Below are 25,098 nucleotides of genomic sequence, written 5' to 3' on the forward strand. Positions count from 1 at the left end.
CATCATGACCATACGTAATTTCATCATTAGCATCACTCTTATCGTAGTTGTATTATCTAGCATCAAAGTTGTATTATATAGTCACTGTTTATTATTGTGGTTGTAGTTTGCTGTGGTGTGCAAAACTATTTCTGCATGCTTTAACGACAAAATTCCGGCATCCACAGGCAGTGGATTTCGATCTCATCCACTCTTTTAGTTATCATTGTAAAGGCATGATTATTTAAGACTCATCACATTTGAGCACAACAAATACAGTACTTCCTTTATTGTAAAGAGGATGTTCTATTTTAGAATATATGAACAGATGGGTAATGCTATGTTTGCAACAAAAGAAACTTGAGTTGCGTTTTCCACAACACTAAACAACATGGATCGGGTCGCTGGGGTGCTGGAGCCTATCCCAGCTGTCTTCGGGCGAGAGGCGGGGTACACCCTGGACTGGTCGCCAGCCAATCACAGGGCACATATAGACAAACAACCATTCACACTCACTTCATACCTATGGACAATTTGGAGTCGCCAATTGGAATGTGGGAGGAAACCGGAGTACCTGGAGAAAACCCACGCATGCACGGGGAGAACATGCAAACTCCACACAGAGATGGCCGAGGGTGGAATTGAACTAGGGTCTCCTCGCTGTGTGGCCTGCGTGCTAACCACTCAATCGCCGTGCACCCTCCTAAACTTTACAGAGGATGGTTAAAGTCCCCAACCAGAATGGTTTCAGTATGTGGTGAGTCAACAGACCATTGAGTAAAAAAAACCCAACAAAAATCCCCCAGAAAAACGTTCTACCTGACCTAATAAACTGCTAGGTTTTTGTACACTCTGGTTATTGCAACAAAAATGTCTCGGTGCACATAACAAACTAATCCATTTGGCCAAACAAAGCAGCAACGTGTATCATAATCATATTTATTATGAGTAAGGGAGTCTTAGAATAATCGGCTATTGGACGAGTTGATTCAGAGGAGGTTGATTTGATGATTATGATTCTGTCAAATGCTGCTAAGCATACCTTTTTAGAATGTTTTTGTTTTTAGAAATTGTCAATTTCATACACAATCAGCCTTATTTTTGTTTATGAAGAATTGAAAATGATGTGTGTGATCTGCCCGTTTCAGTGGCAGCTGAGGTATAGCATTGACCATCAACATCGACTGACTTTTTGGCTCATAACGACCACACATCATGATCTACGAAATTAGAGCCCATTATATCTAAAACTGTTGGTCTTACATAAAAATGCACACATTTTGTTGTATTCAATGTTTTAAAAAATGTTATATGGCTCTCACTGATCTACTTTTTAAAATATGTGGCCTTCATGGCTCCCTTAGCCAAAAAGGTTGCTGACCCCTGGCTAGGTTAGGGATTCATAGTCGAAATAGGTGCCACCCAATGACCGCACTGTGAGCTAGCTGAAATTAACTTATTTTCTTGTGTTATAATGCACAGAAAAGGGAAATAAATATGTGTTTGTGTTTCATGTAAGGATTGTGAATGATGGGCAAAATTAAAAAAAAAGTGCAGTTCCCCTTTCAGAGAGGTGCCGGACTTCAGCTAGCTAAACAGTGACAAATAGTGCGTGTAACACATAACAGTCGACTATCAGAAAAGTCATTCATCGCCGTTCTCTTGGGAATTGTCTTCCCTGTCAGAATTTAACAGCATCATAATTCCTTTGTCACACACGTCATCGGTCTCTCTCTCGGTCTTGCTCTCTCTTTGGGTGTCTCTCCATGTCATTCTCAGTATCATCCACTTCATCTGGTAGTATAGTCGGAAAGGAGGTGTTTACACTGTCATGTGTGTCGCGTGTTTTCCATGATGGAAGATTGTGAGTACTGGGTGGTCACTAGGCATGTGCAGAACGCACTATGTACCATGTCGTCATTCTAGTAGGTAGGTGGTGGTCTGCACTTAAATGTTGGTTGCGACCCATCATAACCAAAAAGAAGAACGCCTTTACACCTGGTTGCATCAGTATTAGTGTTTGGTTGTTAGACAGTTTTATATGGTTTGTTGTATCTGTTTTATTACCGTATTTTCCAGACTATAAGTCACACTTTTTTTTCATAGGTTGGCTGTTCCTGCGACTTATACTCCAGAGCGACTTATAAATGAAAAAAAAATTTATGTTACATAAACACTGGACACCTTTTCTGTTCATGTTTATTTTTTGTGTAGCTGAATAACCATTGTGTTAGCATATCTTACACCTATTCAGCCTGTTCTCTATTCTTTTATTAATGTTAGAACTTGCCTTCCAAAACAACGTAATGTCTGTTTTGGCCAAGTAGTTTGTAAAATAAATTACCCGCAAAAAATGCGACTTATACTCCAGTGCGACTTATGTATGTTTTTTTCTACCTAATTGTGCTTTTTTGACCTGGTGCGACTTATACTCCGGAGCGACTTATAGTCCAGAAAATACGGTATTTATTGATGTATAGTGTACGTGAGTGGATAAGGCGTTTACACTCAATCAGAGCAATGCTAAGAAAGGTGGTTTCTTTCCATGTTTTTTTTTTTGTTTCGTGAACTTTTTATTGCCTTTATGATGGACTATCTTCATAATAGTATAGTATAGGAGATGTCACAAGATTAGGACACAACCACATATTAGCTGCACCGCTGCAGGGTTTAAAGTCTTTCAAATTATGCTGCTTATTATCACTAAACAAGATCATGACAGGGAAAAGGAAACATGTTGCAATGATGCCCCGGCATTGGCAAAATCTCACCCAATCATTCCCATATATACCCACTAGCGGGTATATCTGTATACCACGTCTTATATCAGCATTATGATATACTCTATTGTGATGATGACCCTACATAATGGTCGTCAGCATTTTTATGCATTGTTGAGTTTTTGTATGATATTATTGAAAAAGTGCTCTGATTTAAACTTTAAGAGTAACATTAGCCCCACTCCAAAATGTCATCATACTTGTTTTTCGTAGAAAATGTTGCAAATGTGTGATGAGTGTGTGGTGTTTCATAAGAGGATGTAAGCAGTAGCATGTCCCTCACAATCAACAGTCACTTCCACTTTTTTGTTGTTGCTGCGGATAGCAACAAGCTATGGTCGCACAATAACAGAACAATTTATGGATATACTTTGCAGTGTTTTGCAATAGTTCTGTTTGATATCCAGCTAAATTCACTGGACTTACTTCCTCTTTCACCCTCCACACCTGAGTTAGCACCCACCTGAATGGCACCTCCGACCTTCTCACGCCGCTTCCTAACTCCCTCCTGCATCTCTTCCCATCTGATGATCCCATTACCAACTGCTTCCTGACAGGAAGTACAACCTCCTATGTTGAGCTGAGGAAGCAGGTGCCTCTCTATTGTTGTGGTGTGATCCCACTCTCAGATATACTCCCACAGACAGGGGGAAGCAGGACTCTATATGTGTGAATGGGATTGTGGGAGTACAGTACGCCAACTCCCCCCTCCCCCCCACCTCTTCACCTGCCATTGATTGATTGAGCCTGACATCCATTCACATCCGCGTTTCCATTCATTCATGGAGCTTGAAACAAACACTGAGTTATATATCTGATGGATGGGATAACTTGTGCGTTGTGATGGCAGCCATTAGTGAATAGATAGGGTGTGCACTATATAAAGTATACAGAGTTTGCTAATTGTAAGCCTTTTAAAGTATTTTACCTGTAAATTACATATGAATCTGACAAAAAAAAATATTTTTGTGTTAGCTGCTACAATAACAATGTATCCACTGTTTGGTTTATATGCAGATCTCGCTTTAGAATGCATAGAAAAGACAAAGACACGCATGGTCATGCTTCACACAAGGATTGTGGATGTTTTCCTTTAAGGTTACTGCAGATATCAGTTTGTTGATATCAGAAAACCCATCAAGTGATAAACAGGAAGCAACATTCGCGCACCGGCACACTGACACCATTTCTGTTACATCAAGTACACTACATGGACAAAAGTACTGAGACAGGGCTCTTCATCCGTCAGGGATCTTAGAGAACCCTAATTCTTCATTGTATGCCAAGTCTCAGTTCTGTGTTTACATGTGTATGGGAACAGGCTTTATAGTCTTTTAGAGTGAAAGTTGTTGTGTTTGCAAAGGGGAAATTGAATTAGAACATAAACAATACAACCAGTATCCACATTATATTACACACACACACCATACACAGCCACTAATCTGAGAAGGAGTCGTATTTTAACAGCTGCTGATTGAGTAATTTCAAAGAAAAATTGACAATTCCCTTCCTGTGACTGGACAGGAAGAGGCTGTCATCATCTGACATGCATGCACCCACGATACATTTATAGACTTCTTCATTTATTTCAAATCAAGACACTTTTTAGGTGCAAATGCAGCCATAAAAATAAACATTTAATTACATGAATATCTCTCTGATATGGTCAATCAAAACTGAGCACTATTACCATCACAAAGGAGGGTATTTTTTTGATTTTGCAAAAGTTTTTGTTAGTTTTCATAATTTTTTTCAGTATATATTTTTCTCATTGCAAGCATTTTCAATGCAAATATTATACATATCCAATTTTATGTTTTAGTAAATGTATTTTCAAAATGTTTCTCCAAGTTCATTAACATGACGACATGGGCTTTTTAATAGTAAAAATAAAATAATAAAAATTAATATCAAGCAATAACATAATAAAATTAAATATACATAAATAATAATAATAAATAATAATAACAAATAATAATAAATATAATAATAAATAAACTAATAAAAACAATATATTTTGTTAACTCAAAACTCCACTCCAGGATTTTTCTTCCCAATTGGTTGACATTAAGAGTTTTTCAGTGAACAAATACATGCCTGCGAATGGCTAAAATCAGTCATTGACAAACAATGGGCATCTATGAAGGTTTATATCAAGATGCCTCTCCAATGTAGGATTATTTAGCCTTGACTGAGTACCATTTCCACTATATTACACCCAGTAAGAGATATATTATACGTATATTTAACAAAATTTCCCATCCTTACCTGAGTCTACTGTCCAGCCTCCATTGTCTCCAGAGCCTCCAAGTCAAAGCGTATCCAGCTCAGTGCCATTCAGTGGCCTCTGACATTTCTGTGTGACAGACCAACATCCATCATGCGTACGACAAACAAGCACGGTGGTGACAATCAGCCCTGCAAGCTGCTTGTGCTTCTGTGAGCTGACTTCACTCATACGGTGGTTCACAAACAGGAAGCATATGAGCGAGGTGCATATGAGCACAATGAGGAAGGCTGCTGCTGCTGGTGTGTGTGTGTTTTTGTCATTGTGTGTGTGTTTTTGAGAGGTCGCATGTAGATTTTGAAGGGATGTTGGCCTCTTGACAGGAAGTCATCTGTTCGGAGTGTTTGTTTTCATGCTATTCCCACACCTCTTTGTTTGGCTTTGTTCACTATTTTCTGACAGTCTTACATGTAAAACATTCATTCATTCATTTTCTACCGCTTATCCTCACGATGATCGCGGGGGGTGCTGGAGCATATCCCAGCTGTCTTAGGGTGAGAGGTGGGGTACACCCTGGACTGGTCCCCAGCCAATCACAGGGCACATATAGACAAACAACCATTCACACTCACATTCATACCTATGGACAATTTGGAGTCACCAATTAACCTAGCATGTTTTTGCACAGGGAGAACATGCAAACTCCACACAGAGATGGCCGAGTGTGGAATTGAACACGGGTCTAGCTGTGAGGCCTGCATGCAAACCACTCGTGCAGCACACATGTAAAACACTGTACTAAATACATACATGGTGGTAGATGACCACAGTGTACCCAACTGCCTCAAACTGGCATTAACAGCTGTGGCTGTAGGCAACCTCCTGATGTAGATTTTATTTTTAAATCTGCATAAAACTGCATTTGAACTATCATGAGAGGTCAGTCCCCAGCAGCTTTATCTACTTTAAAATGATGGTTGTTGTGAAATTAATGTGTTACACTTGCCGTACAGTTGTTCACAGTTAACTCACCCGTGGTTCTAATGTCGGCTGAGTTTGCTCCTTACTGGTATTACAACATTGGTTCTGATGCAGCAGTGTTGTGAAATATACGAGTGAATAAATGAACATGTGGTCAAAGAAAGCCATGCTTTCCTTCCCACTTTCTCATGTTATATGGAATGCCTCTCCGATTATCACCCGTTGTCACCTGTTTGCGGATATGATTGCAATGTTTACAGTATATAGCATGTTGTATGGAGCAAGTACTGTGACAGCCATACACATATTGTTTACTGCAAATGTACTTAATGAAGAGGCAACTGAGTGACCTGACTTGACGTACCTATTTGTATTTCACTTACCGTATTAGCAGAACAGTAAATTCCCCTTCTCTGAAACAATAGACAAACATACTGAAGTACTTTTTGGAGAAAATGTGCTTGTATTTTCAAAAGTGAACGCTAGATGTCACTGTTTCTCCTATGTTAACATTCAACAAGTCAAGCAGCTGAACTGAAACGCCTGCACCGCCTCACAAGGCAACAGTACATGTTGGATTTCATGCTTCCCTCAATGAACCGCAGCTCCCCAGTGCCGGAAGTAATCATGACACTACCGTCATCATGGTTGACTGTAGACAACACAGTTATTTTGCTACTCACTTGTGCTGCCAACTATTCAGACAATAACGGCTGTGTGTTGATTCATTTTCATTCATTCATTCATTTTCTACCACTTATCCTCACAAGGGTTGTGGGTGTTGCTGGAGCCTATCCCAGCTGTCTTCGGGTGAGTACACCCTGGACTGGTCGCCAGCCAATCACAGGGCACATATAGACAAACAATTTGGAGTCACCCATTAACCTAGCATGCATGAAAGTGGTGAAAACCCACGCATGCAAACTCCACACAGAGATGCCCGAGGATGGAATCGAACTCAGGTCTCCTAGCTGTGAGATGAGCTAACAACTCATCCGCCGTGCAGCCGACTCATTTTCAGTGGATAGTAAATCAAGGCTGTAACAACATGTACACAGACTACTCTAAATTATATCCAGGTTTCATTTCTATAGTATTGTCCTTTGAAAAGAAGTAATAAAATGGTTCCTTGTAAATGTGAGACATTGTAAACAATGTAAAACTCCGCCTGAGCAGTACAAGTGCCATATCAGATATAGACAAATAAAACAGGTGGTGAAATATTTGTACCCTTCCATTCATATGTTACACTACCTGCAACTCCCGTAATATGCATGCCTCAAGGGCCATTATAGTTGCATCCATTACCTTGCTACTATTACACACAGGAACTCTAAGAATGGTAGGTGGGGGGGAGCATGGAGGAACTATAAAAGGGAGAAAGTGATGAGGGTCCAAATACAAGGATATACTCAGGTCATAATGATTTGAATGAGATTTGTTTGATTGTTGACCTTATAGTATTTTTAATGAAAACAAATCGGGCGGCACGGCGATCTAGTGGTTAGCGCGCAGACCTCACAGCCAGGAGACCAGGGTTCAATTCCATCTTCGGGCATCTCTGTGTGGAGTTTGCATGCGTGGGTTTTCACCACATTCATGCATGCTAGGTTAATTGGCCACTCCAAATTGAATGTGAGTGTGAATGGTTGTTTGTCTATATGTGCCCTGTGATTGGCTGGCGACCAGTCCAGGGTGTACCCCGCCTCTCGCCCAAAGACAGCTGGGATAGGCTCCAGCACCCCCGCGACCCTCGTGAGGAAAAAGCGGTAGAAAATGAATGAATGAATGGAAACAAATCAATGTATTATGTGGATGGATGATACATATATTGTTAAATATCGTATATATTGTTAAATATCGTCCTACTGGCCTTTAAATACTACTGTTAAATGATTCACAAATAGGTTTCTCAGCTGTTTTATTTGGATATACAACCCTGATTAACAAATTAGAATAGTTCACGGACCGAAAAAAAATCAGCAATACTGGTCTTGGTAACTGAGCAAAACACTTTCTGTGTCGTCCACTTCCAAAGAACAGAAGAAGAAAAGAGCAGCATGTGATTTAAGTGCACTACAACACCATCACCAAACTTTCTCCCTCTCTCTCTCACTCTCTCCCCCCACTACCGCTCTCTCTCTCTCTCTCTCTCTCTCTCCACACACATCCTCCTCCAGAAGCAACACCACTACTACAGACACTTTTGGACCGACAAGGACCGAACATGTTCCGGGCTCTGGATGCTGCGCTCACGGTGCTACTGGCCGCTTCGCTCTCTTGGCGGAGCACCGTGGGAGGCTACGGTGGTGGTGGTGGTGGTGGTGGTGGTGGAGGCATGGCTCTTTTCGCTGCTCAAACCTCACCCCCGGACCCCTGCTACGACGAGCACGGCAACCCTCGCCGATGCATCCCGGACTTTGTGAACTCGGCCTTCGGTAAGGAGGTGAAGGTGTCCAGCACCTGCGGGAGGACGCCCGGTCGCTACTGTGTGCTCAGCTCCGCGGAGAAGGTGGACGAGAGAACCCGGAACTGTCACACCTGCGACGCGTCTGACCCCAAGAGGTACCATCCTCCGGCGTACCTCACCGACCTGAACAACCCGCACAATCTAACCTGCTGGCAGTCCGAGAACTTCATCCAGTACCCGCAGAACGTCACACTGACCCTCTCCCTGGGGAAGAAGTTCGAGGTCACTTACGTGAGCCTGCAGTTCTGCTCGCCTCGACCAGAATCCATGGTGATCTACAAGTCCATGGACTACGGCAAGACGTGGGTGCCCTTCCAGTTCTATTCGACCCAGTGTAGGAAGATGTACAACAAACCCAACCGGGCCGTCATCACTAAGCAGAACGAGCAGGAGGCCATCTGCACGGACTCCCACACCGACATGTTCCCGCTGAACGGCGGTCTCATCGCCTTCAGCACGCTGGACGGAAGACCCTCCGCGCACGACTTCGACAACTCCCCGGTGTTACAGGACTGGGTGACGGCCACTGACATCCGGGTGACCTTCAGTCGGCTGCACACGTTCGGCGATGAGAACGAAGACGACTCGGAGCTGGCCCGGGACTCGTACTTCTACGCCGTGTCCGACCTGCAGGTGGGCGGCCGCTGCAAGTGCAATGGACACGCGTCCCGCTGCGTCAAGGACCGAGACGGAGAGCTGGTGTGCGAGTGCAAACACAACACGGCCGGCCCGGAGTGCGACAGGTGCAAGCCTTTTCACTATGACCGGCCGTGGCAGAGAGCCACAGCCCGGGAGGCCAACGAGTGTGTCGGTGAGTGCTTGCTTCAACCCCCGTGGGGCCTCCCTGGAAGTGCTCATTCTGCTTAGAACAGGGGTGTCCAAACTTTTTCCACTAAGCGCTGCATAATTGGGATGGGAAAAGGATGCTGGGGAGCACTTTGATATGTTTTATATTTCTTTATAATTATGTAAAAAGGCAAAAAAGGGCTGTTTTCAAATACAAAACTTTATTCTATAATTACGTTTTAGTATCAACATTTCATACAATTTCATACAATTTGCATCCATGCTCTGTTTCCCCCCTTTTTTGGTTTAATTTAATATCTATAACTGCCGTGGGCCAGTGTTTTTATATTTTTATCCCACGGGCTGAGCTTTGCACATCAGTGGTTTAAAAAAACAAAACAAAAACTGACCTTTAATACATAAGAATTATTAATAGCTTGTGTTAAACATTTTAATTTAGGTCTATATTGAATAATAACACAAGGTGGTGAGTATTGAATTTGAAAATTCATTCAAATATTATTTTCGAATTTTGGAATGAAACTCCAGTATCTAGCAGCTTTACGATTTAGAAGAAACTAGATTAAAATAGCATTGCAAAGTCCTTTAATGAACATTAATGTATATCAAATACTGCAGTAATTGAATATGTTGCACAGAGAGAGGAATTCAGGGTAAAATAGGATAATAATTGACACATATTCAAATATATTGACATAAATTTCTATATTTTTATTCTAATCTGCTCAATTGTTGTCAATTAATTCAATCTTTTTGCATTGGAATCTTTTTGGCATGGCAAGGTTGCACAATGCAGCAGCAACAACAACAAAAAAAAGAGAGATTAAATATTGTTTGACAGTTTCGGCACATGCCAGCCACCATGTGACGCATAGCAGCTGTTTAAAAGCTTTCTCAGTTTGTTGCTAAAGCTCACAGATATTCATGTGAACTTTCTGCCAAATCAACATCGACACGCTTTAAAAAATATCTCATACTATGTCAAGATGTGGTTTTAGTCATTTGAGACATGAGTAAACACGTTCTCCCTATATTGGCAATCAATCCATCATCCGTTATGACAATTTCCAGAACATTTGTGTCTGTCTGGACTTAAACAAAATATCTATAGGCATGAATGAAGATGTTAATCCCCCTTTTAGTGTTTACATTAAAAGTATATCGGCATCCATCTATAATGCATGGCCATATTCATCATTATTATACGTATATAAAACTAACGATTTTAAAATATAAAAACTGTCATGAGATGAGGAAGAAAGTGCACACATACAAAAAAGTGTACTTTATGTATTTCATCTACCGGCATCTCGAAAGATCCTATGCATTCCTGCTTGATCCATTTCTTTTATGAATCTGCACATAAAAGCACATGCAAAGCAAATAAAAGATAATTCTCATATACATGACTGCTGGTATAGGCTCCAGTCGATCTGTGACCCTGAATGGTAAAAAATGAATGAATATTGCCAGAAAGTTGTTTGTTGTACTCTATAATGTACTGTATGACGCTGGGGAGCGCTGAATTTGTGGTAAACTTGCTGCTATTGTTTGCAGAGGATCAGCTCTCTCGCTCTCATCTGTATCCTTAAGGAGGGCCTCACATGAGAAAGTAGAAAGCGCTCATTTGACTGAAATGTTGGCTGGTGATGTGACTATAGTGTAGTATTGTGGCTGATTGCATTTCTGATGGAAATAATTCAGTTGCAACCACAAAAATGTACTATTTTACATGCATTGAGCTTTCTGCAGCTATCAATCTACTGAGGTCAGTACTGGTCGTAATGATGGGCGGATTAAGAATTCCATTAAGAAAGCGAGACTCTATGGAGTGTACTACTTGACTGCAACCAGCTGAGGCGTGGTTTGGGCTCAGATGTAAATTACTTAGAAACTAGGTTTAGGTTTTGTCTTTTTTTTTAGCAGTATAGTTGGCTTCAAATTGGGGACCTATGATGCAAATCTTTTGGCATAATCTTTTGAGTTGTGGACTCTCATAGAGCAGCGAGACACAATAACCAGCACAGAAAGCTTTGTAGATCTTCCAGGATCTGCACCTATTCCAGATGTATTTGTTGGATTTTGTGCTTCCTGTGAAAAGGGTCTGTCTCCAGGCACGCTGAACCCAACTTTATAAGAATTGGTCAATGGTATAGGAGTTGATAATAAATGGTAATTTATCTTTTTAACGTACAGCCATATGTGTTGGATCCCAAATCCGACCTAGACTAGAGACTGAACAGTTCGAAGCTTCTTAAGAAAAGAGGTTACTTCAAGATGTTTTTGAATGGTAAGTAGCTTTAGCATTTTAGCATTAGCTTTTCTACATCATCGGTAATGGGTAATATGGTCAATGTACGTTTTTTGCGGGACTAGTGTTTAAAAAACTCGGGTAGACTCACTGATTATGGTGGGAAATAGCTCCAGACTGTGTGCACACTTCCTGTGTAATGGTACACAAAATAAACACAGTTAGGACACTGATAAATTGTTATTTAATGCTTGCTTTTCTGACTCTTGGCCCGAGTAACGTTGGAAAGGTGTCGTCTTCAGCAGTTTGTCGGCTAGTCCAGCTGCATACTGGCCCATGTTCACGAAACAGTCCAGTATGAAATGCCGTTGATATATTAAAATGTTTCTTTTGCTGGTAGGCAATCCCAAACTCCAACCACTTCTGCCTGGTGTTTGCATTGTTTGGAATTGTAAACAATTTTAGCTTTTTCCTACACCCGAAGAAATACTTCTTGGGAGACATTGCTAACACCGTAAACAGAGAAGCTTGGGTGGGGCCAAAGAGTGGCCTACAGCTATATATTTAGATTAAACACCATCAGGATAAGGACCATATCCACTTTCTCCACAATGTTCCACAGCGCTTTCAGTGGGAGAAGTCTGGAGGTTGCAATGCTCTTTTAATGCCTGTCAGACGTGACTGAAGGTCTGGTTAATGTTTGCGCGTTATTCACCTTCATAAAGCACCATCCTCCAGCTTCAAAAGTGCCGTCAAGATGCGGCTTTGGTCTCCGCACGGCAAACAAAGCTTGGAACAATCTGACTTTTGTACTTTGTACTGCATTGTGCTGCTCTTGCTGGTTCTGTAAGCCTCGCATGCACAGTAGTCCTCTGGTGCTTAGACTCTAACTCCAACTAAGACGAAACATCCTTCTCATTAAATATCTCTCCACTCTTATCAGTGTTTATGACTCCTTTTATAAACCGCTGCAAAAACAAAGTCATTTGCAGTGCAGACGATCAGTTCAGCTGTAACGGATCTGTTTTATCTCCCCAACAAATAGAAAGGCGATCCGCGAGCCAACATGTTCTGTAAGCAAAGCCGGTGCTTCAGTATATATATATATCAAGTGGCGGAACCAAACAGACAAAAAAAATGAGGCTGACGCTGAGGCAGAGGATGCTCTCAGATACAAGAGCACGTAATTGGCAAGCAAGCGGACAGTAACAAAGATAAACTGTTCAGAAACTGCAAGAGACAAGGAGGTTTGCCATTGCTCTTGCTGTACTCTGAACAAAGTGGACAGTTCTGAGAATTTCAGGACTAGGACTAAATGATCAAAATGGAGGGCACTTCTTGGCTGCAACCAGTAGAGGAACTGTTGATTCAGTCTCAATTAGTTAGTCAAAGGAAGCACAGCATGAAGTCAGCAATGAGATGTTGAACTCCTCTGGGCAGTATTAGTCGTATGGCAACAGAACATTACGAGAAAAATATAATTTATTAACACTATAATATTCCCCGGGTGGCACGGCGGTCCAGTGGTTAGCGCACAGACCTCACAGCTGGGAGACCAGGGTTCAATTCCGGCCATCTCTGTGTGGAGTTTGCATGTTCTCCCGTGCATGCGAGGGTTTTCTCCGGGTACTCCGGTTTCCTCCCACATTCCAAAAACATGCTAGGTTAATTGGTGACTCCAAATTGTCCATAGGTATGAATGTGAGTGTGAATGGTTGTTTGTCTATATGTGCCCTGTGACTGGCTGGCGACCAGTCCAGGGTGTACCCCGCCTCTCGCCCGAAGACAGCTGGGATAGGCTCCAGCACCCCTCGTGAGGAAAAGCGGTAGAAAAAGAATGAATGAATAATATTCTCCATAGTCGATCAAGGAAATGCTGTCAAATGCTATACTCTGAACAATGCAGTCAAGTTGTGTTGACATTCTAAAGCTCTATGAATCAAGTAATCCTTGGGACACACCTCCTGATCAATGAATGCATTTTTCATCCCCATCATCAGATCAGTGCATCAACAATGACTTTCCTGCCACTGAACTTCGCCAGATGAAGTTAGAACAAGCAAAGAGAGAGAGGCGGGACAGAGTGTCCAAGTTAAAGCTGGACAGGGTGACCAACAAATCGTAGTGCACTTTTCCCGGAGATAATACCGTTAGTCCAAACATAGTGGTAATAGGCAGCATCTAATTTGCTAGTGGCTAGTTCTTAACTGGACAGAACACCTTAAAACATGTTTCTTGGGCATATAGGAAAGTAATCGCCCTTGCTTAAGTGTGCAGTATGCACAGGAAAGCAATTATATAGTCCGATTCTTGTTGTTACTGCCTATATAATTACAAATCCGCACCATTTTTCTGATATTTTTGGATCTTATTGTGTGGAAAATGGGAGGTAATAACTATAAAAGCAATCTTCACTCGCTAAATGTACTGCAAAAAAGGTCAGTAAGGATAATTCATAATGCTGCCTCTAGAGAACATACTAACTCCTTATTTCTAAAATCACAAATACTTCAACTTGCTGATATAGTTAATCTTCAAACAGCTAAAAATAATGCATAAGGCTAAAAATAACCAATTACCTAAAAATGTAATCTAATACTTCTCTAAAAGAGAGGAGAAATATGATCTCAGGGAAGAACTAAATTTGAAACACTTATATGCTAGGACTATGTTAAAAAGCCGTTAAATAGCATTTCAGTATGTGGAATCAAACTATGGAATGGATTGAGTAAGGAAGTCAAACAATGCACAACGATGAGCCAATTCAAGAAACAATACAAGCAGTTGATGTTTGCTAAATACAAGGATGAAGAGTCTTGAACCAGTCATGATGTGCTATATATATCACTATATTGACACTTACTATGGTACCCATTATGTCATTGTATGGTCATATCACCTCGTACTTTGGTACGTGGCAAAAATGTAATAAATAAATAAATAAATAAATTTAAATAAAATTAAAAATGTAAAAATAAATTAAAAAATATTTTTTTAAATAAAAAAATAAATCAAATTATATTAGGAAAGCAGGAAGTGAACAAATATAACAGTTACTGATTGTAAAAGTACCAGAAGAAGGGGTACGATTTAATAAGCTTTGCTTCTTCCTACTCCTTTTGGACATGTGGAACTGTGAACTGATTATGGGATGCATTCAATTGTAATCGGATGCATGTTCAAATGAAATAAAACCATTACCATTACCAAAGCAATATGAACCAAACACAAGCAGTTCGTGGTTTGGTCTGCAACATACAGTACCAAAAAAAGAGGCAAAAATGTTGATCATTGTCTTCCAAAGTCAAAGCTGGTGTGTGTGAATATCTTGTTTTGCCTAAAACACAAAGATAATAAGTCTGCTTTCGTGAATGACTAAGGAAACAATCACATTTGAGAGGCTGAAACCAGAGGATATTTAATTTTTAAATGAAATAACGATTAATCGGATACCAAAAAGCTGGTTATTAATTAGATATACAATTAATCATTGTTGCAGCTCTATAGTTAACCTTCCTGTCTGATTAATAAATAGAGACAATTACATTTGATTTCTATCCAAAACAGTTTTGAAATATGAATAAATTGTAATGGCGTTTTAAAAACAAATGATTCTTTTCATCTGGGATCGTCTTTCCGTACTGCAGTTGGCTACGACATCTGGCTTAGAAACCTTTAATACAAAACAACACTGATGATTGAAGACTGCTACTTTGGGCCTTCATGTGTAATCAAAATGATATTGTCTGAAATGAAAGCGACGGATGTTACAAACAACAGATAATGTGGACTGTGCGGATGAACGTCTGGAGGATCTTGAAGCAATTAATGTCAGTGTTTTTTTGGCAGGAGCCCTTTTCAGCAGGAATTTTTGGAACTGGGTTGTAGTTGCTTGTCACGAGGCCCGTTCCAGAAGCAGTTCGGTTTTGATTATCTAGTAGTTCTGCACTGAGGATAAATTTTCTAAGGACTTTGAAGATAGGGAATGTTAATATTGAAAACTGCTATGACAGCTTACAAATCAAATAAAACTTGCAGTGCAGACAACAGAACGTTCACGTTATGTCTAAAAAAGTGTGTCTACTAGTTCCATGCAGACAAAGATCAGGTGCTTGTCCAAAAAGACAAAAATCCATAATAAAGTTCCCCATCTTACATGTCTGCCTGTTTGATACCTTTGGATAAAACATTGCTTTGTCTCCAACATGTAATGCAGTGCAGATCCCACAGTGTGTCTGCGTTATGTCCGTGTGCACGTGGGAGTGTGTGTGTGGAACTTTCTTCTTATTTTTGGGAAGCTTTTTGGTCGAGCACCACACTGCCACTGAAGGAAATATGTTATTTGTCCTCTTTCTGGCTTGTTCTCACTTCCACAAGTCTTCTTTACTGGCAATTGAACTCAACATGGACTTTTTGACAAAGGCCAGCCAGACCACAGAATTGTTCTAACCAAAATTGTTATTGTAAATCTGTAAACCCAGGACTGATTTTCACAATGTTGTCATCTCACCTTTGGAAGATGCCAGGACTTCTGTCGCTCGACTTTTGGCGTACCTAAAACTGTTCTTAGATATTCTTTATCTTCTCTTATTATGCAAACTTGTCTTTTTAATGTTTAATTACTATGGTGCCCATCATGTCATTATATGGTCATATCACCTTGTACTTTGGTACATAATAAATGAAAATACAAAAAAAGTACATTAAAAGAAAATAATAATAAATAAAATAAAATAAAATAATATTAGAAAGGCAGGAAGTGAACAAAAACGGTTACTGATTGTAAAAGTACCAGATGGAGGGGTAGGATTTAATAAGCTTTGCTTCTTCCTACTCCTTTTGGACATGTGGAACTGTGAACTGATTATGGGATGCACTCAATTGTAATCTGATGCATGTTCAAATGAAATTAAACCATTACCATTACCATTACCATTACCAAAGTGGTTCTAATGGAGAGCCTGTTTCTGAGCATCAAACGTGGGAAAATCCATCATTTTCACGACAGATCTTAAAGTGATACAGTAGTTCTGATTTTTGGACAAGAAGTAGTATGACAGCCGTATGATCAGCAGTGTAGTCCATCAACTGTGACTTACCAACACTGAGCAGTGAGCACAGTGAGGCCAGTTCTGGTTGGATTTTGGCAATGAGTTCCGGTTCGTTATTGGGGTTATTTAAGAGTTTGGCTTCTCAAAATAATGTGCGTTTGACAGACGTACATTTACATGACAAAAATACCGGGGCTAAGTTTCTCATGACCGAAATCTATGGAAGCCTGTTTCCGCCACTGAAAAAAAAATCTCAATCCCAATTATCCCAATGGTAAATTACCCAATGGTAAATTGAAATTACGAGATAAGAAAGTCGAAATTACAAGATAAAAAGTCGAAATTACAAGATAGAAAGTCGAAATAATGAGATAAAAAGTCAAAATTCTGAGATCAAAAGTCAAAATTATGAGATAGAAAGTTGAAATAACAAGATTAAAAGTCGAAATTACGAGATAAAAAGTCAAAATTTTGAGATCAGAAAGTCGAAATTATGAGATAGAAAGTCATAATAATGAGATAAAAAGTCGAAATAATGAGATAGCATTGTAGAAGAGTCACAGCAGCAGCTCTTCTCTCCTGTTCAGACATGGATTGTGAGTGCATTGAGGAGTACTTCAAGTGTGGCTTTACAAGTGATGAAATACTTCATTTGCTGGTAAATTCACATGGAATTATACTAAGCAAACGCACATTGGAAAGAATTTTGAGGCATGGAAATAGTAAAGGGGACGAAGACGACTGTGAAAAAGATGGCACCTGCGGCACATGCACAGTTGGTATCTTATAATTTCGACTTTCTTATCTCAAAATTTTGACTTTTTATCTCGTAATTTTGACTTTCTATCTCAAAATTTCGACTTTTTATCTCGTATTTCGACTTTTATCTCGCAATTTCGACTTTCTTATCTCGTAATTTCGATTTACCATTAGAATAATTTTTTTTCTAATGGGGATGTCATACAACTCTATGTAAAAAAAAAATCCAAACTAAGCCTCGATCTCTGCTAATTATTAAGTTCTTATGTTCTTCTACTTCATCGAATAGGCCAACTTAGCACGACGTTGCTGTTAAAAAGTGAGTGATATGTTAGCTCTGTAGCTAACATAGCTATGCTAGTGTCGCTAACGTTTGTGTCCTCCTGTATGTTGTTTTTATTGGACAAGTATAAGGATACAATGTATATTTAACAAGTGGATAAACTGCACAATAGTGCTTTGTGGAGCCACACACATTAAATCTACAGATACACAAAATAATGTGTTCCCAGTAGGGCAGCGTCAATGCTACATTTTGGGTATTACATTTCAAATACTCTGCGACATATTTATTGCGAGGCTTTTAATACTGCTGCTGTACTTCATCTGTATTTCTTTCATGATGTTTAGAGACAACAGCTGGATGCAATAATCATAAACATTCAAAATATATAAAATATAAAAGTGGGATATGCTGAACTGCATAGACATGAGAGAGTGTGGCTTTAAGGCTCGAAAACATATGGAAATTGTGTCTTTCTGCAGGGAATTTAAAAAATGACCACAGTAATTACATCATAGTTTATTACATCATAGTCAGGACTGAGGTTGGCAAACAGGAGAGATGTTTCGTTACGTGTGGCTGCTGGAAGCCACTGAATCATTACATCTGAATGTGAAACGAAGGGGATGGCACAGTGATTGGTGGGTAAGAATGCTGGTGATTGTGTGGAAATGATTAATTGCATCTTGAAGCAATTGAGGCTAAAAATGGAGTGGAGCACAAGGAAGAATTTTTTAAAATTAAAAATCAATAAATTGTTAATTGATGATCTGTGCATATCCCAATTCCAAAAGTAGGCCTTGTCAGCCCTCTCTTCTCTTAAATCTGCATCAGCAACAATAGAAAATCACCAGAGCTGATGAGCCGACGAGAGGGAAATAAAAGGATTTAATATAAGGTCAAAGCTCTGGCAAAGATTTGCCTGGCAACAGTCGTGCAACTCACGGACAGGACCACCAAGCAGGAGTGAAAGCCCATCAGGCCCCGGAGTGGTGGTTCTTTACACAGCTACACATGATTAATGGCTGGATGAAGTTACAGGCGGCCGCGTCGGGAGCAGATCTGAGCGCCACCCGCTGTTCCTTTAGCTCACCGCTGTTGTCATCTAAATGAGCCACCCACACGCCGCTTTGTTTTTGTATTTCAAAGCTAAACTCTAAACCACAAAAACCACAATTAAGAAGTGAATGTCCTCATTAGGCAAATGTCCCTTTCACTAGGTCTGGGAATAAACCTGTCCTCACTGGGATAGGAAGATAACACATAAAGTTCGGGAATGCACCTGTGACAGATCAAACACAGTCAAACAATTTTGTGTTGCGTCAAACAAGCTCACAGGGAAAAAAAAAAAAAAGAATTCTTTGTGTGTGATGGTGAAGAGCTCAGGCTAATTTATCACCAAAGGCTTTGTCTTTCCCATATATGTCACTGCACAGGGCTGTGTGTGTGTGTGTGTGTCATCAGGTCATGAGGGCTTTTTAACACTCAGCTGCCATGGATGCCCCCCAGTCTTGCTGGTGTGTGTGTGTGTGTGTGTGTGTCTACTTAATAGACTGTGTTTTATGCCACGTGTCTGCTTTTGTTTTTGTGGAGTTGAACGTTAATGTTATGCACAGTTGCACAAAGAGATCTCAGTCAGCAGAGGTCAGTAGACAGATGCCGGATTACTTATCTACACACTTGCATCTTCATCTATTTGTAAAAATCAGAGTATCATCTTTCAAGTACAAAATTATACATACAGTCTCAAATATATACAGTATGTCACAAAAGTGTTACTGTTATATTCTTTTTATGGAACAACACGAGCAAACACTTTAAAACATTGTGATGTAGTGGATCACCGCGTAAAACGTTGAAGTAAAACGTTGAAGTAAAACGTCCCCTCGAAGTAATGAAATATACATCAATTTATGTTGAAAGGGAACACATTCTGATGGGCTACGGCAAACAGAGTGAGACCTCTTGTCAGTCATACAGTCGCTTTGTCTCTGTGGGGAGAGGCGGGGCCGCTACCACACACACAGAGCTAAAGAGTGGAGCTTCATGAGGAGTAATGCAAGGTAACGGTGCTTGCATAGCCAAATGCTACAGTCCCTGTGTGATAATATTAATGAGCAAGGTGAACCCATCAACATAGTAAATGAGCTCGTACGGCAAATGTATTCCAAAGTGATATCAACATTAAAAGGAAACAAAATGAACCTCAAACATTCATTCATTCAATTTCTACCGCTTATCCTCACGAGGGTCGCGGGGGGTGCTGAAGCCTATCCCAACTGTCTTCGGGCGAGAGGCGGGGTACACTCTGGACTGGTCACCAGCCAATCACAGGGCACATATAGACAAACAACCATTCACACTCACATTCATACCTATGGACAATTTGGAGTCGCCAATTAACCTAGCATGTTTTTGGAATGTGGGAGGAAAGCGGAGTACCCAGAGAAAACCCACGCATGCACGGGGAGAACATGCAAACTCCGCACAGAGATGGCCGAGGGTGGGATTGAACTCGGGTCTCCTAGCTGTGAGGTCTGCGCGCTAACCACTCAAACACCATGCAGCCCAAACTCATACATTAAAAAAAAAAAACTACACAGCGAGATGCAGAGCTTTTGTCCCAACGGTCAGCATTCACAGATCACCACAAAAGAAATGCTGCTTCCAGTTGAAAAGCCATTATTTCAAGAAATGCTGCAAATGTTAAACAGTACAAAATGCCTGTGAGAAACACAAACAGCAATTTGACAATGTTACAGAGTGAAAGATGACATATTAAAGGGATTTAATATTATTATTATTATTATGATTAGTGGTTTATTTGTTAAGAGTAATATTCTTAACGTCAATTTGCGGCACAATAAATATTTCAAAAGGCACTGGCGTTGTTTTGTTTTGTCCAGTCATATTTTTTTCATTGTACTTGTCAAAATCTCGTTCATGGTCTTATCTTGAGAGCCGGATGTCTCATGACAACCCCTATAAATGACAAATGGATTGAACCTATTGTTGATGCAGACTTCATATACATCCTGATGAGATCAAATTCAATCACGTCAATAAAAAAATGCACATACGATGAACGATACAGTACAGGGGAAACATTGTACGAAACATGTGTACGAAAACCATAGAAAATTTTGGTGCAAAATATTTCAAACAAAAAAATCGTACGAAAACGAGAACACAATAACCTCGATTTGAGCGTACGTTTCTCCAGCTACACAATTACAGCTGATGCATTAATATTCGGATCCTTTGGAATCTGTTTGGTTGGAGTGGAATGCAGACTTTTTTTTTGGAGGGGAAAGTTTGCAAGGTCATCTCAATTTGCCAGGGGTGATCCCAGGTTAATCCATCACTCATTAGCTCTCCCAGATAAGACACATGGTTGGGTGAGGGGTCCACGCTGTCCCCATCCTCCCCAACCTCGGCCTGTCTTTGTCCCGCTCTTTTCTGCATAGTGTTCCCTCTACTCCGCTCTCTCTGTAATGAAGACAAATAAAGTCATGGAGACTCATCGCTTCCTCTTCCCCACGCTTTCCCTCCTTATTAACCCTGTCCCTCTATGCCTGCGAACCCCCGCTCAAGACAAAAGAGCCAATTAATGAGGTGTTTGTTCAATGTCCAGCCGAGAGAAGACAGGAGTTTAGAAATGCTGGCCTCAGCTGATTTAGCTCCTCCATGGAGGGTCCATCACAGAAAGCAAAGGAAGCTGAGGGATTGACACTAGAGGGGAGAAGAGAAGTAAGAGGAAAGAAAGGGGGAGGTGGTTAATAACGACAGAAAGAGGCTCTTGACTCAGCGTGCTACCAGCGAGAGCTATTTAAATCACTTCCAGTGCCGCCGCTGGGTTTTGTTGCCAGACGAGCGCTAATATGTGTGCGTAACCCCCCTCCACACTTTCTCAGTTGAAGTCATCGGGTTCCCACATGAGTCCCCTTGCTGCTTCTAATAACAAAGACTCCACACTGGAGGATGACAAAGCAAACAAAGGGGCTTAATTACAGGGGGTCGATAAGGAAATTATAAGGAAATTGAGTCATTAAAGGTAATATTTGTGTTATGAGATGATGGAGAAGATTCATTTCCATGGGTGGGGGCTTGGGGGGTGTTTTACTTTTACTACTTACACTATTTGTCCATAAAGGACAAAGAGAGAATCACATCTCTTTAGGGATCAAAATGTATAGTTCTATCCAAGTATGAAGGGGATATTCATTTGGGGCTGGCTGCACGGCGGACGAGTGGTTAGCGCGTAGGCCTCACAGCTAGGAGACCCGAGTACCCGAGTTTTCTCCGGGTACTCCGGTTTCCTCCCACATTCCAAAAACATGCTAGGTTCATTGGCGACTCCAAATTGTCCATAGGTATGAATGTGAGTGTGAATGGTTGTTTGTCTATATGTGCCCTGTGATTGGCTGGCGACCAGTCCAGGGTGTACCCCACTTGTGAGGATAAGCGGTAGAAAATGAATGAATGAATAATTTGGGGCTTTTTAATTCGATGTTTAATTCGAATATTCTCCAATTTGCCACGCAGTGGACGAGTGGTTTGCATGTTGGCCACACAGTCAGGAGATGGGTTCGATTCTTCGACACCTGGGTTCGATTCTTCGCTTGAGAATCCCTATATGGAGTTTGCATGTTCTCCCCATGTGTGTACTCCGGTACCCTCCCACATTTTAGGTTAATCGGCGACTCCAAATTGTCCATAGGTATGAATGTGAGTGTGAATGGTTGTTTGTCTATATGTGCCCTGTGATTGGCTTGCGACCAGTCCAGGGTGTACCCCGCCTCTCGCCCGAAGACAGCTGGGATAGGCTCTAGCATACCCCTGCGACCCTACTGAAGATAAGCGGTATAGAAAATGGATGGATGGATATTCTCCAATTTACAGTCAATTCACAGTTATACGTACAGGTATGCTGACATTTTGGAGAGTCTTCGATTTGGCTCTCTTTAGTATGTCCCTGTTATGGGATTTATTTGAAAGCTTGTGGTCTTAACCTAGACCGTATTGGGTTTCTGTGAAGACTTTCCAAAATAGTGGGCCACAGCCCAACTAATAATAAAAAAAAAGACTGTCATGATGGCAAAGAAAGATAGAAGAAGGGAATTTTGATTCATCCAAAATTCATAGTGTCCCAAAATAAATAACTGTTTTAAGGATCTCCTAGCATTGTTTTGTAAAGCGTTATAAAACTGACTGACCATTCAGATTGAATGCAGCCAACATTGAAAAACAACCCATATCCTTCAGAACCCAAAAATGGTAAAAACGTGACTACTCTCACATTATTGGCACAAAATAATCTGAATCTTGTGTTTTAAGACGTTTGTTTACTCTGGCAAAGACCAGGCGTCCTTTCACTAATTGCCTTCCACCGATGACTAAATCACAATGAGGTTTTGGGTTTCTAAGTCAGAGGAGGTTCCATTTGCCTTCCCCAACTGTATCCTTCCTGCCCGAGTCACCAAGTGTCACATCGGGTTATGGAAGATGTGAAATTTTCAACTACCACTCACGGCTACTGTTCCAATATTGTGCATGGAGCAGTGGTTGTAAGTGTATAAAATTACATTCTTGCTTGCAAGTGTATAATTGGTACCAGGAAGGAGGCAATGTAGTAAATATTGTTCTGGAGCCAACATATCTCCACTCCATCAGCGTCAGAAACAATCTGTGTGGACCAAACCATCTGCACCATGCCTGCTCTCTGCTGTGGCTTATTCTAGCATGCAGACGTGAGTGCTGTTAGTTCTGTTGTTTGAAGAATCCGCAGAACAAAAATCCAGAGTCGCCTGCAGTGAACTTGCAGTTGGAGTAGTACAAATGGATTAAGGATGAGAACAATGCGAAGCGGAAAAGGGGAAATGGAAAAGAAGAGTGATAAATGTGTCACAGATTGAAGTGAGCTATGGCTTTCAGATTTATGGTCCTCAGCAGCTTCCTGCTTCCACCTACCCGTTTCTCTGGATTAGAGGCCGTGCTTGACTTGGCGGCGAAGATTCAAAAATGTACAGCACTCAAACGGACACACCCTGAGTTTTTATTTGGCTCTGATACTCCGTGAAATGAGCTTGTTAGAAGTGATTAGTGATCTCAGATTCTGATTTGTCTTGGATTCAGACAAATTGTGTCCGGCTGATTGCAATCTTTGACGATCCAAGGTCACTGCATTGACGTTCTGGCTAAGTACATCATACGACAACCAGAGAATTTCTGACATTGGGTGCGGATAATGGAGAGTTGAGCTGAAATGCTGTACAAACGTATTGAATGAAGACATTTGGAATGGTTGGAAATGGTCGGAATGTCGCAATGGGAAAAGATATAGATACACATAGATTATGAACTTGGCATGCAATTCGTGACTGGAAATGGTGTACATCGCCACAAAATGACCATGCTCCCACATAACACCTTGTCAAGTACTGTTTATGTCTAATGCACAACGTGCAACATGCATTGTTCCTGCATGGGTATGCATTGTCACCACCACTTCTACAGAAGTCAGGGCATTATTTGGTCCTGCTGCATCCTGTGTGACGCCACGCAGACAAATAGACAAGGTGGCGAACTCCAGAGAAAATGCCCTTATCATAGAAAAGTAAGAAAAAGAAAGAGAAAGTGTGCAAAGAACACAAAGGAGGCGTTAAACAAAAAAGGAGACACAGACAGCGTAGGGAGACAATTACTGACTAGAAGTTATCGCTTTAGGCATTATGATTAGTTATTAACAGAAATTCACATGGAAGATACAAGAGGCGTACCCCAAGAGATTTCCCCCTGACTGCTTGAAGAGGCGCGACACTGGCATGCAGCCCTGCAGGGTTTATACATACAGCGGTGTCTTGGTTAACATCATTAATCCGTTCCAGAAGGTCCCACTCAAACCAAAACGGACTCTAACCAAAACATATTTTCCCATACAAAATAATTCAATAAATCCGTTTCCGACACCCAAACATTTTAACACAAAGCAACAAAATTTTTTTTACACTAAATATGTATGGCTAAACTTGTGCCAAAATTTATGATGTGGTCATATCACCTTGTACTTTGGTACGTGACCAATAAAATAAAATAAAATAAAATAAAATAAAATAAAATAAAATAAAATAAAATAAAATAAAATAAAATAAAATAAAATAAAATAAAATAAAATAAAATAAAATAAAATAGCAGGAAGTGAACAAATTGTTCACTGATTGTAAAAGTACCAGGTGGAGGGGTAGGATTTAATAAGCTTTGCTTCTTCCTACTCCTTTTGGACATGTGGAACTGGGAAATGATTATGTGATGCACTCAATCGTAATCTGATGCATGTTCAAATGAAATAAAACCATTACCATTACCATGCTTGAAATGTACTGTCTCACAAAAAGCCGTTTTTGTCCCTTTTTTTGTTGACAACTTATAATGTGCTGAAACTTAGCTTAGTTCTACTGCTGATTACGAAATAACAGAAAAGGATGGCATATACCATGTCTACATAGCCCTA

The 25,098-nt window shown here is 40.6% G+C and overlaps 1 protein-coding gene across 1 annotated transcript in view; it reads left to right on the top strand.

Annotated features, from left to right (window-relative positions):
- Positions 1 to 8,147: 8,147 nt before the first annotated feature.
- Positions 8,148 to 25,098, top strand: part of ntn1a (netrin 1a) — a 62,207-nt gene continuing 45,256 nt past the window's right edge. Inside the window, exon 1 of the mRNA XM_058082215.2 lies at positions 8,148 to 9,248. Coding sequence (XP_057938198.2) covers positions 8,195 to 9,248 — 1,054 coding nt within the window. The 5' untranslated portion in view covers positions 8,148 to 8,194. The remainder of the gene's footprint in view (positions 9,249 to 25,098) is intronic.

Source organism: Doryrhamphus excisus, linkage group LG9 (genome assembly GCF_037039965.1).
Source record: "Doryrhamphus excisus strain RoL-2023G ecotype Guam linkage group LG9, RoL_Dexc_Guam_v1.1, whole genome shotgun sequence".
In the NCBI taxonomy this organism is placed as follows: Eukaryota; Metazoa; Chordata; class Actinopteri; order Syngnathiformes; family Syngnathidae; genus Doryrhamphus; species Doryrhamphus excisus.